This window comes from Taudactylus pleione, unplaced genomic scaffold, assembly GCF_031769625.1.
Source record: "Taudactylus pleione unplaced genomic scaffold, aTauple2 ptg000179l, whole genome shotgun sequence".
Classification (NCBI taxonomy): domain Eukaryota; kingdom Metazoa; phylum Chordata; class Amphibia; order Anura; family Myobatrachidae; genus Taudactylus; species Taudactylus pleione.
Window position 1 is genome coordinate 11,860,018 of NW_028284581.1, and position 18,418 is coordinate 11,878,435.

General features: G+C 43.1%; 1 protein-coding gene across 2 annotated transcripts in view; it reads right to left on the reverse strand.

Annotated features, from left to right (window-relative positions):
* Window positions 1-18,125, reverse strand: part of KIAA0319 (KIAA0319 ortholog) — a 66,542-nt gene extending 48,417 nt beyond the window's left edge. For both annotated transcript variants that reach the window (XM_088475862.1, XM_088475861.1), the window contains exons 1-4: window positions 17,703-18,125; window positions 14,311-14,502; window positions 11,052-11,324; window positions 1,726-1,847 (exon numbers count right to left, since the gene is read on the reverse strand). In XM_088475862.1, the coding sequence (XP_088331988.1) occupies window positions 1,726-1,792 (67 nt within the window). In that variant the 5' untranslated portion in view covers window positions 1,793-1,847; window positions 11,052-11,324; window positions 14,311-14,502; window positions 17,703-18,125. The remainder of the gene's footprint in view (window positions 1-1,725; window positions 1,848-11,051; window positions 11,325-14,310; window positions 14,503-17,702) is intronic.
* Between the last annotated feature and the right edge of the window lie 293 nt (window positions 18,126-18,418).

The window sequence follows — 18,418 nt, forward strand, 5'->3', positions numbered from 1 at the left end:
TCCACCCTCTCCTGGACTTTATTCTATATTACCAGTCTGTTACATAATGAACAGTGTACCAGGCGCAGCAAAGTCCAAATCCCCTTGTTGAAATCGTACTTGTTGAAAACCACCAGGTGCATTTGATTCCGCGCCTGTTATGGGAGGCACCAATCCTAGTTCAAAGTACCAGGTCCATGAAATCCTTGCTCAATTGTTACACTGCTTTACTGGCTCACTATCCCTATCCCCCTCATCACGTCAACTCCACCCAGATAACTGCCTCTCACACCCAGGCCAATATTTCTACACCTAATCTTCATATGTAAAGGTGCTCATCCATTAGCAGACATGAAAACGACTGCATGATTACGACATTATAATTGTGCAGTCGTTTGTAAGTCTGTGATGAGCCTACACTGAACGAGCAGTCTTTCAGTGCAGGCTCATCAATCATCTGGAAACATGCTGAACCTGACAATATCGTCAGATTGTCCAGCACATTTGCACGATGATAGATATCGGAAGTGACCAGTGGATACGCGCATCGATGGTCGTTTAAGACATTTTTACAAACGATTTGCAAGCGATTTGCAAATGATTGAACGATAACGATATCATTATCGTTCAATCGCTCACATAAATCGTCTAGTGGATGGGCACCTTAAGCTATCAAAGACAGGGCCCCCACTCCTCTTGTTCTTCCCTTAGAACTTATAATGCCACCTGTGCTCCTTATTTTATCTTTTAAATTTATGTGTCCAATAGTGATTGCCCTCATGTAGGGTACAGGTTCATCGGGTGCCGATTTGTGTCCTCAATGTGACTCACCACCAGTTGCCCTACTATTACATATATTATGTATGTCCCCGAAGACGGGGGACAGGTCCCCGAAACGTCGGCAATAAAGGACTTTTAAGCCTGCAGAGTGCCGCCTATTTGTTGTTCCCTATATATATATATATATCATTGTTCCCTCTAGCGGGAAGGGCAGGGTGCTTGGGGGGGTTGCCCAAAAAAAAAAAAGCATGGCAACCAGGGAGGGGCATGTCCTTGGAATAGATGCGTGCGGCGTCTATTCACCTGGCGGTGATCGGTCATTGCAACTTGTCCCACCCACGGGACACTGGGCAGGGCAAATTTATCCCTTTTAAAATCACTGTGGACACTGGTCAGGGTGCGGCACCCCGCTAAAACAAGCTAGCGGGAACACTATATGTATGCTCTATCCTCATCACTTGTCCCCACCTTCAGTAGGCAGGGTACACATCAGAACGATGTGTATCTCGACCGACGGCCTGACCGACGAGACGAGATGTCGAACTGTCGTACACACTGAACGATATAGCGCATGATTGTGCGCTATATTGTTCATGGCAGCATTCAGCTGTATGCAATCTCTGCGGTGCACATGGGGCACACTGCCAGAGTCTACTGCACCGCCGGAGAGGAGGAGGCCAGATCGGATGTGTACAATATGCTGCTCCAAACGGCAGGATTGGACAATATATCGTCTGATGTGTACTCACCCTTAATTTTATTGCTTTGTGCTGTTCCTAAGATCCTCAGTATACATTGTATTCTGCTTATGATATGTAAAATTACAATGTTACTATGTATATTATTTGAATGACACTGCTGACATTTTGGGTGCCTTAAAGTAAAAGATAATAACAAATTGATTTAAGCAAAAAAGAAGAACTTGTTCAAATGAAATGTTCAGAATTGTGATTAAATTACTCTTACCAGTAACTGAGCACAACCAGATGAACAAAGTGTATAAACACAAAGTCATGATGTCACGTGCCGCCATTATAGGAGGTCAGAAAACGCCCTCTTTTGTGAGTTATATATATTCATGTATGAGCCTGTAGAAGAACAAACAAACAAAATAACATTTAAAGACAACCACAGCCAACAAAATAACATTGCTCATTTTTAGTGTACACCATTAAGTTTCCATTTGTTTTCTAAAAGATGCAACTGATAGGGCTTTATTTTCGAAGCAGAAATCTTTATTTATATTGTTTACATAGTGTTGCAAAATAAATATATATTTTGATATTTTATAAAATTATATGGACAATAAAAATAGCAAATTTATCACCAATTTTACTGGGCTACTTGTAATGGTTATATGGACACCAAATATGTGCACTTTAGTTAATATCTGCCTCAATAGTAGAGTCAAAGAGCAAATAAAATATGCACAATAGCCTGAAAATATTTTTTCTCTGATGGCATATAGTGACTGCAGAGGGCTGTGGGTAAAGTGTGAGTGAGTGGACCAAAAGAGATGGATGGGCATTATTTTTGGAGCATGAAATAGCTTCATTTTGTGCCTCTTCTATCCAACACCTTGTAAGGAGAGTGAGCTGAACTGCAACCAAATCTCTATGCTGGCAGCCTGAATTCCCCAATGTCAAATTAATGGCATAGAGGAGGGGACGGCTCAAATATTCAGTGTGGACAGAATTCAGCTGACAGCTTGAAGCCCCTGGTGTTGGGGAAGGTGCACGTAGGGAGGTGGGGGGGGATTTGCTGGGGAGAGATCTTAAGCCACTACATTATAAAACATCAGAGGTTGCAGGGGCAAACGCAGGATAATTAAAGAGGGTTTTCCGAGTCCTCAATTCGGAACAAAGAAAAAGCAATTTTATATAATATATATATATATTATTTATTAACAGTTTCTTATATAGCGCAGTATATTCCATTGCACTTTACAATTTGAAACGACATTAACAACATTAATTAATTAAAACTGGATTGTAAGAGACAGACAAAGGTTGGTGGGCCCTGCTCGCAAGCTTACAATCTATAGGGAAATAGGTGTTGATACACAAGGATAGGTGCTACATATTGCAAATTGGTCCAGTCAGATTGCAGAGGTTATTGGTGCGCTGTATGATCCAGTCACACAGGAAAGTTGGCCTAGGGTTAGGAGGTTGTGAAATTGAAGAAAGAGAAAATGTGATATGTGTATACTATAAGGGAGTTAGATAGGGAAGCTATAAAGGTTATGTAGGAGATTCTGGAATCTGATAAGCTTGTCTGAAGAGTTGAGTTTTCAGAGAACGCTTGAATGTTTGGAGGCTAGCGGAAAGTCTTATTGTGCGTGGGAGGGCATTCCACAGGGTGGGTGCAGGACGAAAAAAGTCCTGTAACCGTGAAAGGGAACAAGTAATGAGTAAGGAGGAGAGGCGCAGATCTTGTGCAGAGCGGAGATGTTGGGTTGGAAGATATTTTGAGATAAGTGTAGAGATGTATGTTGGTGTATATTGGTTACATAGCGCTTGAATAGGAACATCAAGTCCGAAATGCATTGTTCGGCGGCCAAAACTATCTAAATTTGGGACTTTGGATCTACCATTCTTCAAAGGGCTAAAGCGCTTGTGGTGTGTTGTGGATCTCAGCCTGAATCCGGACGACGGCTCCATAACAACAGTTTACATACACCACGGGACCAATATGATATGAACTGAAAGATCCCACTATATATGTTTATCCTGCCCGTTACATTGATTCTGGACCATGTATATGGTCATTTAGTAATGTCCAAATTTATTTTTGTCTGTGCTTTTTTAATAAATGTGTTTACTTTTTGGATAATTCGGTCTCGTTTTCAGTAAATTGAGTACCTATTAATTTATATTGACGTATAATCTACTGTACATCTAACATCAAGGAGCACTGTGTTTTATCCAATTACCTACTTTTTACTATTGCATTTGAGTATAGGTGTTTTACTCACTATATTGAATTGAACCTGTTGCATATTTGGTGTGCACTGAGCCAGATAAGATTATTTCAATACTGTGTTGATCATTGGTGTGTGTGCAGGGGGGGTTTCTAGGTTTCTAGGTACTTAGAACCTGAGTGCGCCACCTATCTACGTTGTATGTAGATCCTCCGGGGGTTGAGAACACACCACCATCGAAGCAACAACGGACGCAAACCAACTTCTCGAGTAAGTCCTGGGCTGCTCAGATTCCGGATCAACGGTTTCCCTGAACCTAGCCACTGAGACTGTGGGTCTGCGAATAGGAACACAGCCAGAAGCGAAGACACACCCCTGGAACTCCCATAACATGACCACGGACCAGTCTCTTTTTGCAAACACTTTCAGTCACCTCCCCAATTCCACCCAGGAACGCCCATGGATTGCAGAGACCTGCTCAGGAACTTGCAATAACCGAGACATTGCGAAAGCAAACTCAAATAATAGTTTGAGCCTGCGCAGTGGGACATTCCATAGAGAAACAACCGGTAACATTGAGTAACATCAGACAGTTCATGAAGCCCAGACCATACTCAGGATTTGCTTACTTCAGCGCACACTATGAGGCCTCAGGCGGCATCTGGTATCGTAGTGGCTAATTTATGCATGCCCATGCAATGGAGTTGAAATGCACTGGCATTCCTGCGTTTGCCTGATCATCCCCCCCCCAGTCACCACCCACAAATGGTACTTTCTGTTAATCGCTCTGCCATGGGTCTGCATATCCTCTGCAATCTCTGTCCCGATCACAGTGGCCAGTTTTCCCACTGCGATGCATACCATGCGCATTACGCAGCAATCGGCCGATCGCGTGCGTATAAGCAACTGCGTTCCTTGCTGAATCAGGCCCTCAGTCACCAGTACAGCTGAGCAATGCTCAGTTTCCCGGTGATACTGGCTTGGAGCAGTAAAAAAGCAACTCATTCCATTGCCGGCAGTCGTGAACCCTTTGGCACGTGTGCATCCCGGTATTATAATTTATTTTAAATATTTTAAATATATTAATACTTACTTTTATAATATTTATTACTATCATTATTACAGGTGATCCAAGTAATTTATCTGGAGTCTACATGCAGCTACATTCATTTTAGTTCCTTGCAGAGACAGCGTTCATTGTACTGATAGGCAGCCTCAGACCACCACCACCACCACCACCAATGGCCCGCGGTCCCTGTGCCCTAGGCAGCTGGCGAGTGGTACTGTAGCTCCGGAACAAAGGAGGTGAACCTTTGCACTAGTTTACAGAAGAATATCAGCCTGAACCCCGTACAGATTTTGATTTAATTTTAAGAGAGAGAGGAAAGAGTTATCTCAAAGTGGAGCACATTTTTTAAAACATAACTTTTAATGCATATTATTATTTAAAATTTGTGTAACGTTAGCAAAATATTGTTTAAAACCAATAAACAATAAATAATTAATAATAATAAAAAATTTGAAAATAAAAAGAAGAAAAGAAACCTGTGGATTCCTTGTCAATGCTTTCCTTCCTATTTACTCTGAATATGTGTGTGTGCATGTTTATTTATATATTAGGTGTTCTTGTTAGTATTAGTAGAGCAAAGTCACAATTATTCTGCATGCAAGTAACCTTTCAATTGGATTCCTGTCAGGGGCGTTTCTAGAGAGGAGGGGACCTGTGTGCAGTCTCCAACACAGGCCCCCTCCTCTCCGCCTGGTGGCCGGCAGCACACTGAGCTGTGCGCGCCCAGCGCCGGAGTTATAGACTCTGGGCACTTTATTTTATTATCCTGTACTAGATTAATCTGGCTATATTACAGACAATCTTATAGTTTAAACTATTATATTATTTGCAAAATAGATAATTACATAGGTAGATTCAGCTAGAAAGGGGTAAATATATTGTCTGTTTACCAGATTGTACTGGATGAATTTCAGACAAAACTGAAAATAACATTATATTCTTAGTAATTACCAGATCTTATCCAGCTATTGAGCACAATTAGGTTCTAATATAAGCCACATAAATGTTCCATATATATTACTGTATATTAGTTCTTATTCCACCTTGCTATAGCCCTGATCATTTTCTCTTGTACTGTAAAAATCCTGTGACCAAACATTTCTTCACTCACCGACTGTGTAAAAGTTTATTATACACTGCTCAATCTTATTAAACAAATGCTTATGTAATTCTTTAAAATAATAATAAATGAACTATGTATTAAATTATATTCATCCTTCTTTTACACAGCAACTAAACTGGCCTACAAAATTTCAGACAGTCAGGTTGGGATTTCTCCCTGGCACAGCTATAGTTAAATGTCTGTAAGGTCATAGTGATGCGCCATAATAACTGATAACATCACAGGCATTACGTCAGTTTGCATTGTAACCTTTTTAAGTGCTCCTCTGTCTTTCAATGCTTCACAGTGCTTTGCGCTCAGTGCTGCTATATCTCAGTGCAGCTTCAACTTGTTCACTCATTGACTGTTCATAGAGAGAGCAGGATTCTAGTACGAATCAGATAAGGAACACGAGTTCCTACTTATTTTGTTTATGTGCCTCCCGATTTCTGGTGAACTCTACACTAGGCCTCTTCCAGCTGGACGGACAGATGCCTCCATGGAAGAGCCTTCCAAAAAACACTTTAAGGAATGGCTATATGAGTGCCATCATGTGCATCATCAGGAATAACATCATGTGCACCATGAGGCCAGCATCATGTGCGCCATCAGGAACAGCATTATGTGCAGCATCAGGAACAACATCATGCGCACCATCAGGAACAACATCATGTGCACCAAGAGGAACGGCATCATGTGCACCAAGAGGAACGGCATCATGTGCACCAAGAGGAACGGCATCATGTGCACCATCAGGAACGGCATCATGTGCACCATCAGGAACGGCATCATGTGCACCATCAGGAACGGCATCATGCGCACCATCAGGAACAACATCATGCGCACCATCAGGAACAACATCATGCGCACCATCAGGAACAACATCATGTGCACCATGAGGAACAGCATCATGTGCGCCATCAGGAACGGCATCATAAGCGCTATCAGGAAGGCCATCAGACTTCTGGGTTCCGTGTCTGGAATGGTGAAGTGGCTGCTGATTGCTGTGGCAGCCTGTGCAGTATTTGTATGTCTATGCTTGTACTGCTTGGACAAATGGCTGCACAGATATGGGGACAAAATACCCTTTGACCAACTGGGAGTATTAAAAAGCAATCCTAACCTTCACCTACAGCAATTCCATCTACCAGCTCCATCAACAAAGGGTCAAGACAAGTGCTTTTGCTTCTCCAAGCAAGATTCCACAAAGCATCAGGATCACCTCCTTCCACATTTCTTTATCTGCCTCCTGCTTCCATGTGTCCTATACGCCAGACCTTTCCCAGATGGCTGGGACAATCATACCCTATGATGGCTGAAGCATTAATAGATCATCATCAGGAATGACATTGGAAACGGCATCAGGCATCATTGTGCATGTGCTGTTTGCACAAATGTGGTGACAAAATACTATATGACAAATTACAAGCAAGGAATGTCGTGCCTTAAATTGAACTATAGGAATTCCACCAGCCAGATCCAGCCACAAAGGGACAAAGTCGTATACATTATATTATATAGCAATATAGTACAACTTGCTAAATTAAATTGGTAATGATGTGATTGATGTGGTTTTAGTAACTGATTAGCTCTGTCACATTACTCTGGTACACACTCAGTGTCATGTAGAAATGAGCAAACCGAGTTATGTTGGGGAACCTGCATGCAGCCATTGGCAGAAGCAATGGATATATAAGTTATGTCTGGCTGTCAATATGGATCTTGTGTGCAATATTTGTTGTTCTGTGCCCAAATTTTGTATGTAGTACTGTATGTGGATTACTAATAATAACATAGAGAAGAAACGGGTGGTACCAGCGGTTGTGCAGCACCGCAATAAAGGGGCTCACTGACTCATTATAGTACGCCGCCGCTGCACTGCGGGCCTTAGCAAAGAAGAGATGTGGTCTGGCCGCAGAGGGGTCCTCCTGGTTCTCACCTTTCCTCCCTCCATCTCTCCACGAGTTCCTGTGGATTTCTTCTTCCCTGCAGCTCTACCGTGGGCCCAGGTACGTAAATTGTAATACATGTAATATATTTGTCACCCACTGCCTGTCACACAATGCCTCTCCCCGTCACCCTCTGCCTTCCCCTATTACCCACTCCCCGTCACCCTCCGTCTCCCCCTTTATTTTGGAATTCATCCTCATTTGAAGCTGTGCCCACAGAACATTCCAATACAGTATGGATAATATTTTAAAACAGGCACATACATTTTATACTAATGGTACGCAGTTACCTTACTCATTTCATAAATTTTTACTGTTTATACTACACTAATAGCTCTTTATCAACGATTCTTATTACAGGCAGCATATTTAATTTAGTATCACAGAGCTACTACTGATTATGCCTTCGGTATTTAACATAACTTACCTCTCCAGCGAGGTCCAGCAGTTTCCCTCTCCTCGGCGGTGTTCTCCACTGTGCTGCTGGTAACCTACCACTGCCAGCGATGGGCAGCTGTGCAAAGCGCAGGCGCGATGGTCATCTGCGTGTAAGCTGTGCAGCCAGCAGGGACTCAGCAAGGCCTCTAAGGTTTCACTGAATCCGGAAAGGCTTTTACTGGAACCCCATCGCTATAGTATGGCGTTAGCGATGGTGACAAACGGCTGTGAGCTTATCTTACTACTGTTTGTTAGATACTGAATTGAGGACATAACATTAGCAAGTGCTAAAGGGGTTATGTCTCATTGTTAAATGGAACCTTATGAGCGGACGGCCCCTTTTCTTTATTTAGGATTTACAAAAGGGGTGTAAATATGGAACTGCCGATAGGGTGGGTAACGTGCAGCATTAACTTCAGCTGGCCAATGGGAAAGTGATGCCAGGCAGAATCTAGTACCTGCCAAAAAAAATAAAAGGACAGGGATTGGTGTACAGACAAAGGGGAAGAGAGAAAGGGGGATGTCTATTGAGGTGTAAGTCAGTAGAAGCTCAAAACATGACATCCACATACATTTTCACAATATTTTTACTTTAGTACCCACTAAATGATTGAAAATAGTGTAACTTCTAGTTTAGAAAGTGTAGGAAGTTTGGAAACTGCAGCAAGCTGAGGTAGGTCCCTTATAATTCTACAATTCTGGTGACTAGCCATCCACAGCCTAATACAGTAATTTCATCTAGGAAGTGTAGGAAGTTTGGAAACTGCAGCAAGCTGAGGTAGGTCCCTTATAATTCTACAATTCTGGTGACTAGCCATCCACAGCCTAATACAGTAATTTCATCCTTTTCAACTCGAGGCACACTACATGATTTTACAATTGCCAAGGCACACTATCCGGCGATGTGGTGTGCGTGACTAATGAAAATACATAAACATTGTTCCATACTTGCCAACTCTCTCTGATTGTCAGGGAGACTCCCTAAAATAGTAGCAACCTCCCTGTCTCCCTGATTGCACATTACCCCCATTATGAAGTGGTTATATAAAAAACCCCAGAGATATATACATTCAAATGGGATCATTAGTATCATTTCCCTGCATTGGTTATAAGGTACAATGATCCCTATGGTTGCATTTTCTGAAAAGTATCGGTGTGTTTTCATGAATAAGTAGATCTTACTAACTGCCTTGAGTCTCATTTACATTTATATATAAATCAATTTATGACACGCCTCTCAGATGTAGCAGTACACGCCCACTTTACTGCGGCACTCATAGGTGTTGCTTTCACAATCTCCCTGAAATGATTCTTCAAAAGTAGGCATGTATGCATTGGTTCCCACATAAAAAAATACACACCCATTGGCTTCCACAGGAATAAAACATGCTACATTGGCTTCCACAGGAATTAAACATACTACATTGGCCTCCAAAGGAATTAAACATACTACATTGGCCTCCAAAGGAATTAAACATACTACATTGGCCTTCTCAGGAATAAAACACACTACAGTACAAGTGCGCTGAGTTGACCAGCACAGTGGTTGAAAGATGATGGCCTAATATAAAAAAACAGTTCTGGCCCAAGGCATAGACCATATAGGTAAATATCTAGGTCACCAATGCTCCAGGGTGGCGTTGAGCATGCACGGCGGCTGCCCACATATCGCCTAGCACGCAGACCACATGGCCTCTCCCAGCAGTCGCCTATAAGGAGACAGAGTGCATGAATTTGTTGCATAATCATGTGAACTAGGGACTGTCATACGTGGCATAATCATGTGAACAAGGGACTGTCATACGTGTCATAATCATGTAAACTGGGGGCATCAATTTGTAGCATAATCTTGTCAGTATTAAGTATCGCACTCAAGAACACATTAGTTTGGATGTTGTGTCTATTTTGTTGTGTGCATTTTGCACAATACCCTTATTTATACAGTAGAACTTCTTGTTATTTTAGATTATATTTCTGTGGTTAGTTCCTTGATATTTATATCATAGATTTGTGGTTTGTACATTTAACACTAGTTTCTTTAAAAATATAAAATCTCAAAGACATACATCTGTATAGTATGTGAGTGTATGAACACTATTCTTTGTGGTGGGACTGGCTGTAATTTAATGGGTACCACTTATAATGTTCCCCAGGGCACCACATTGGTCAGGGCTGGATCTGATTTAAAAAAAAAAAAAAAAGTAATACTATATAATGTATTTCATATTCAATTAAAGTATTTAACTGCTGCTTGACTACAAACCTCAATCAAGGTAGGTTCTTTAAACAGCAGAGTGATAGAGTAAGATATATTCTAATATATAATATATTTGCATGCATTTTTACTCTGATTACATAGTAGTCGTCATGTAAAATGGCTGGCTCTTTTATTTTAATTTAAAATTAGATCATAAAACAATGGTGAGAGGAGACGCTACAAATGATTGGAAAAATGTGATTATGGTAGTAATTTGTGCAGAGTGATTCATCCATTAGTAGTAATACTTAGTCATGAAGCTGCTATCAGTATCTACATTGCAAAATAAAGATTATTTAATACAATGTACCTACTTCCTACAGCTGCCAAATTGACTGCCAAACAAACATACATGAATGTTACCAGCTTTGATGGTGCAATATGTAGTAACAGTTTCTAGCTGTAAAGGAGCTCCCATGTGGTAGGTGATAAAACATAAATTAGCATGATCATGCAGTTTCTGGCCCAAGCTAGCTGATTCAGAGCAGGAATTGGTTATGGCTAGTCAGGAAGGACTAGCAATTCCTGCAGAAAACATTGAGCCTCTTGTGTCTTACCTGCGTTGCTGATGATGGAGATGAGATGCTGGCTGCTGCTTGTGAGACGCCCGAGATGCTGGCTGCTGCTTGTGAGACGCCCCCAAATGCTGGCTGCTGCTTGTGAGACGCCCGAGATGCTGGCTGCTGCTTGTGAGAGGCACGTCTGTGTGTCTCTTGTTGCCTGATGTCTTCCTGTCTTTCTCATGTTCACAGATGGGCTGGAGGTGAGGGGAGTGGTGGAGCTGCTATTACTGCAGGGGGTGGAGGTGGGGCTGGTGCTAGTCTGTATCTCTGTGGATGAGACAAGAAGATCTGTGCTGCTTGTTTGTGTACACATGATAATAAATGAATAGTGCTTTAATAGAATTTAATGTTCATGTAAGAGATATATATTTTTATTGGTGTGAATATTATCTGGAAACATTTTGATGCTGTCATAATCATTCTGATTTTTTCAGGATGATTTGACCATACAGATAAGATGATTAGAAATGGTTTTACCTCGCTGTTGTGCTGTTCACCTAGAATCCTACCAGGAGCATACGTTTGAGGTACAAAATGGCTGCACATGTGGAGGAGCAGATGTTAGCACAGACAGAGGGGCATGGTTGGGTGGGGATGGGGGAAGATCCCACTGACATACGGAAGAGGCGCTTTTCATGTTGAGGTGTAGTGCAAAAATCTAATTTTCTGTGGGATGGAGAATGTTCCTAGCCATGCACAGCCATTCCCCCTGGCTGACAACTTCCCATGCACAAAGCACTGGGTTATAAAAATAAATAGTTGGTTAAAAATGGAGAAGGAAGAAATGAAAAGAAAGAAGAAACTGTCTTGGCCAGCTTGGAGCTGCAATTCACTATACCAAGTGTGGTGTAGTGGAAGCCCAGGCTACGTATTGCTAGTACTGGCTGAGGATATGGGGGTGGGGAGTCGCTGACCTTTTTTATTATCTCATTTTGTTTGCACAAGGCACATTAAACTCTACATGGAGGGCTGTCATTATTACAGATAGCAAATGCACCTTTCTGCCAAACAGTAAATATATAATCAGCCTTTAGTGGATGATGTATTTCTAATGCTGGGTATACACCGATCAATTATCGTCCCAATCAGCCAATAATGGTCAGGTTGATAGCTGAACAGTGTATTGGCGCGACTGAGCAGTAATTATCAGTCTGGATCAGATGGAAACTGATCAATTTCCTGATTCCGGTGAAAATGTGAAACCAACTTAGGGATGAAGGACGGCCGAATGCGGAGAACCGTCCGGTCCGCATGAAAAAACAAAAGGGGAGAGCTGGCAGAGCTTCCACATTAGCCACCATAATTCCACTGACTCTAGTGGCTGAAAGGGAGCCAGCTGGAGAGCAGCCAGCACTAGTGCAAGTTTTTAGAAGTGGACTTGTTGCCTATAGCAACCAATCAGATTCTAGTTATTATCTTCTAGAAGGTGCTAGATAAATGTTAAGTGGTATCTGATTGGTTGCTATGGGCAACAACTCCACAACTAAAAACTCGCACTATAGTAAATATATCCCTAGGTTAAAGTCCCATGGTGTACCAGGTAGAACATAAGGCGGCTGGACATCCAATACCCCCTGCATGATAGAGTCATCTGTGCAATGATGCGCTCCACTTCTGGCCCAAATAAGGATTGTCCCATGAAAGGTATTGTCTCCAAAATCATCTTAGATTTATTATCCGCCTGCCAAGAGCGCAACCAGAGCTACCTTCTGCCTGAGATACAGAAGGCTGATATACCGGAAAGGAGAGAAATAACATCCAAGGATGCAAGACTTCTATAAATGGAAGTCTGCTTAAGGTTGTCTACCAGGGCTAGGAGATCCAAAGGGTCTGCTCCCGCTTGAATAGCCTCTGTTAATTGGTCTGACCAAGTCTCTATAGCTTTGGTAGCCCAGGCCCTCCCCAACACTGGATGCAGGGTAGTAATTGTCAATGAGAATAAAGATTTAAGTAAGGGTTGACACCTATGATCCGTAGAATCCTTTAAGGCGACCGCAGTAGTTGTTGTAAGATCCGTGGCCTTGGCTAAACGGGCAATAGAGACATCCACTGCTGGAGGTACCTCCCACGCTGCTGTATCCTTCTCAGCAAAGGGATAAATAAACTTAAAACCTGCTGGGAGCTTAAATCGCTTATCTGGTTTAAGTCATGCTTTGCCCAAAACGTCAGAAAAATTAGTAAATGAAGGAAAAGTCAAAACCTGTTTCTTCTTTCTCTTAAGTAAGCCTGAAGGAGCTGCCGAGGCAAAAGACTCCTGATCCTCAATTTTCAGGATCTGGCAGATAGCCTGAATAAGCTCAGTGACTCCCAGACTGTCTTACAATCCGGAATGGTCTAGCCAGTTTTGATCAACCACTTCTGCAGAGGATCCCTCTGAATCCTCTACCCCAAAAATGCACAATCTGTGCAGGCTGGCGTTTACAGGCACTAGTCCCAGACGAACCCTGGACTGCTCCTAATGATGAACAGACCCTAGAAAGTCTATCCATCTGTAGAGTCAACCCCCATATCTACAGGCTTACTGAGTATATTAAGGAAGGGGACTGAGCCGATGGCGTCTGCTGCAGAGCCAAGGGAACTGAAGCACTTACCTCAGCCTGGCTACGGGCATCACATACTTATTTGGCTAAGTTTGCAATGAACTAAGCCATGGGTCTTCAACCTTGGCCCTCCAGCTGCTGTGGAACTACACATCCCAGCATGCCTTGCCACCGTTTTGATATAACAGCATGCTAAAACTGTGGCAGGGCATTCTGGGATCTGTAGTTCCATAGCAGCTGGAGGGCCAAGGTTGAAGACCACTGGACTAAGCCATTACCTTCACCCATGTTGGTAACACCTCCTCTGGTGGAGTTTCCCTGGCCGATTATTCACCAAGCGCCTAAGCCTTACGATCTGTACCCCCTGCTCCTTACTCCCTTTAAGAAGTTTGGCAGAACATTTAAAACATGTATAATGTTCCACATGCACAGACCCCTGGGAAGTCAATCTCCCTTTGCAGACATACTGTCACCACTAGTGGTGACACTCGCAGAGATAAAATCACAAGACCTGTGTCCTTAATCTGTACCCCCCCCTCAAACTATATCAAAGCAATACAATAATTTGATAGTTTGATACTACCACCTTAAGTAATAAAAAGAGCTGAACTATATATGTTTAATACTCACTAGCTTGTCTGAACATACAATATATATAAGTCAAGCCACCAAGAAAGAAAAAAACGCACACCAAAAAAAACAAGAATACCTACCTTCAGTTATTACTAACTAACTGATAAATGCACCAGCAGAAAACAACTACAATGATTTTCAGTTTGTACAATATTACACTCATCAGCCTCCGGACTCCTCAGATGTAACATGGAGCAGAGCAGCTGCCTTCCTTTTCAAGCAGCGCTGGGAAGCAGCTGGATGTGGCCTGACTCAGGACCTCCCACTGGCACCTAATACAGGGGGGGAAAAAACAAGGCTAGAAATAAATAAACAAGCTCTAACAATATCTTCAGGAGCTAAGGGAAGGTATATGAGGAAGGGGGAATTTCAGCTTAACCATTTAGTGCCTACTCCTGTGCCTCTCCTTCATCACCCAGCGTCAGTGCTCTCCAGATAGCATGAAAGAGGAAAGTGAATGTAAACCTACTACAGTGAAAACTTCACAACACTTTATAATATTTGAGGCCCTAATACTCCAAACCACACCATCAGGCTCCAGGAGCTGCCCTGGTGCAAAAAATGTGTTACCCATAATCAAATATTTATGGAGAATAAGGTGGCACTCTCCTTACCTATGATCGCACAGGTCCTTCCACTGCATGTCAACAGTAAATCTAAAGCTATTCTATGATACAACACAACCGTCCTGATTGCAGAGAGCTATACACTTATATGAGATTGTCAAATCAGCTTCATTACTGACCCTCTCTAATGTACAAGTCAGTGGCTGCACCACTACAATGTCTTAGCGTCAATCATAAACTGGATTTGGAAAAGACAGAGGGCCTGCTTCAGCAAGGAATGCAGTTCCTATTACGCACGCAATCGGTCGATTGCTGCATACTGCACATGCATAGCAGTGCGCGAACTAGCAATTGCGTTCAGAACTGCGATTGCAGAGGCTGCGCAGACCCAGAGCAGAGTGATTGACTGGAAGTGCTGTTTTTGGTGGTGACGGGGGGGGTGGTCGGGCGAACGTGGACATGCCAGTGCATTGCAACGCTGTTGCAGGGGCGTGCATAAATTATACACTGCGTGGCCATAAGCAGCCATAGCACTGATAGCTTGTGTGGCTGGTAGCAATTTCTGAGTAAGGTCAGGGCATATGGGTCCGATGTTACCGATTGTTTTGCTATGTTGACCTTGTATACAGATGTAAGGGGAAGTGGGCGTCCTTATGTCTTATGTCCTTATGTGAATGCAAACATTTAAATAGCACCGCTGATATTAGCAACTGCGGTGGGTGCATATAAGCAGAATTGCCATCCGTAGTGAATCAGGCTCAGAGTCTGATCATGGGTGCTAGGTTTGAGTTTCCCCGATGACATACAGGATTTACCCAAATGAACGACATCATAACCTATAAAAGAATGCAATTGGAAACTGCTAAATCCATGTGCCTGCTGCATCTTGCCCCGGGCACCAGAAGACGTAATATGAATTTTGATAGTGTAACACAGAGGTTCCCAAACTTTTGTGAATCACGGCGCCCTAGAGTATCAGCATTTTTTCCACGGCACCCCTAAGCCAAATGTTTGTTATTGAGAAATTCAGAAAAAAATTAAATGAAGTAAATTGTACTTATATCATATGTCACCCTTTGGTCACCCTTTGGTGCAGTTATGTGGTGGCTGACAGGGCTGCACTTCTTTTTGTCCACATTCTTTGATTGTCAGCCATTAGCACTGGTTTTGCCTATCCCACTGAATAAAATTAATTTTATTTGGTACTGGACCACCAACCCAAGGCACCCCTGCAAGTGCCCTGAGGCACCCCAGGGTGCCACGGCACCTAGTTTGGGATCCACTGGTGTAACATATAAGCTGCATACACACACACACACACAACGATTTTGTTTATATTATGAACGATTTTCTGTCAGATTTTTTAAAGTTGAATGAAGGTTTTTTTGAACTACACACTATTTTTGTAACTTCCCTTAATGAAAATCGTTCAGTTTGTCAGTCAGAATGAACTACAAACGGGAAAGCGCATGAACGATAATTGGTCATCATTATAACGCAGAAACTGAAAGATTTTTTCGACGATTGAACGAGAACGACGTTGTTATAGTAAAATCGTTACGTGTGTATGCACCTATAGCTTTAAGATGAGTGCCTAAAGAGACATTAGTGACTGACCCCTTAGGGCGAGTGCCATTATTCACATAACAAATAAACCCATGGCAGACATAGCTAACAGAATAAATATTGTCAGTAACCTTTCCATTCTATGACTTTCGCTCCCTATGCATTTAAATGCCAACTAAAATGGCGACAAGGGTGTAACAATAGTTTATCATTGGAAAGAGCATAAACTCAGAGTGGCTGGGAACATGAACACATCCCAGCATTTTTTCTCGTTAAAGTATTTTGAAACATAATATCCATAAAGTTATTTTGAGCATCAGCATGAGCAATATTTTACAGGACTACCAATAAGTAAATAAGATACACATTCGACCTCTTAACGCTTCTTGATTCCTAGGGGTAAATTTACTAAAGTGAGAGTTTTTAGAAGTGGAGATGTTGCCCATAGCAACCAGTCAGATTCTAGTTAATATCTTCTACAAGGTGCTAGTTAAATGTTAAGTAGAATCTGATTGGTTGCTATGGGCAACATCTGCCCTTCTAAAAACCCTCACTATAGTAAATTTACCCCCCAGAATCACAGCATCTAGGTGGAAATGAGAAATGGAGCATTATTGAGTCCAACTGCAATATGCACGGACAGAGCCGTAACTACACTTTTTGATGCCCTCTGCCAAAATGATCATCGGCGTCCCCCCCAGAGCCGGCCCTAGGCATAGGCATTCTAAGCAAATGCCTAGGGCAACTGGAATGCCTAAGGGCATTCCACAGCACTCCACCCCACCACTATCGGTAACAGTTTGAGTGATTGGGACACAGACTTGGAGGGGAGGGTGCTGGAGACACAGACATTAGGGTACAGGAGCTGGGGACACAGACATGGAGGTGAGGGTGCTGTGGACACAGACATTGAGGTGATGGTGCTGGGGACACAGACATTAGGGTGCATTATGTCTGCATCCCCAGTTCCTGCACCGTATTGTATGTGTCCCCAGCACCCTCACCTCCATATCTGTGTCCAGTCCCTGCACCGTATTGTATGTGTCCCCAGCACCCTCACCTCCATATCTGTGTCCAGACCCTGCACCCTAATGTATGTGTCCCCAGTACCCTCACCTCCATATTTGTGTCCACAGTCCCTGCACCCTAATGTTTGTGTCCCCAGCACCCTCACCTCTATATCTTTATGCGCAGTCCCTGCGCTCTGTCTGTGTCCCCAGCACCATCACCTCCATGTGTCTCCAGCTTCTGCACCCTAATGTCTGTGTCCACAGCACCCTCAGCTCCATGTCTGTGTCCCCAGCACCCTCGTCTCCATGCTTTGTCTCCAGCACCCTCACCTCCAAGTCTTTGTCCCCAGTCACTCACACCGTTACCAGGCACAGCCGCACAGGGAGGAGGCGTCAGCACGGAGAGAAAAGTAAGGAGGTGAGGCTTCTCTCCCCACACACACTGGTGCAGCTAGGAGCCGGGACCGTTACAGTCTGTTGGAGCTCTGGTGTGAGAAGGGCTGACTGGGCGCACCGCTGTGTAACATACATCGCATCTCTTGCCCTGGAAAATACAGATTGTGGGGGCAGCTGGTTCCTCCACGGGCACTGTGTGCGACTGAACCTGCCTAGTTACAGGCCTGAGCAAAAGTCAAATCCCCAACTACTGGCAGCAGTTGAGACAATGATATGTAACATTCCTAGAACAGGAATCTTGCAGTGGCCTTTAAACAATATGCTGTGTAGACCCGGGATGTAGTCACTATCTTGGTGGTTGGGATGCAGGCGTCGGGATGTTGCTGTCGGTATTTTGACCGCCGGCATGTGTATATGTGTGGTTAGGAAAACATGGTACGGTCCAGTTCACCTTGGATCTAGAGAAGGCTTTATTTTCTACACCAGTGATTCCCAACATCGGTCCTCAAGGCACACTAACAGTCCTGGTTTTAGTGATATCCAGGCTTGAGCACAGATGGTTAAATCAAAATAACTGAAGTACTAATTAAGTCACCTGTGCTCCAGTATGGCTATCCTTAAAACCTGGACTGTTAATGTGCCTTGAGGAC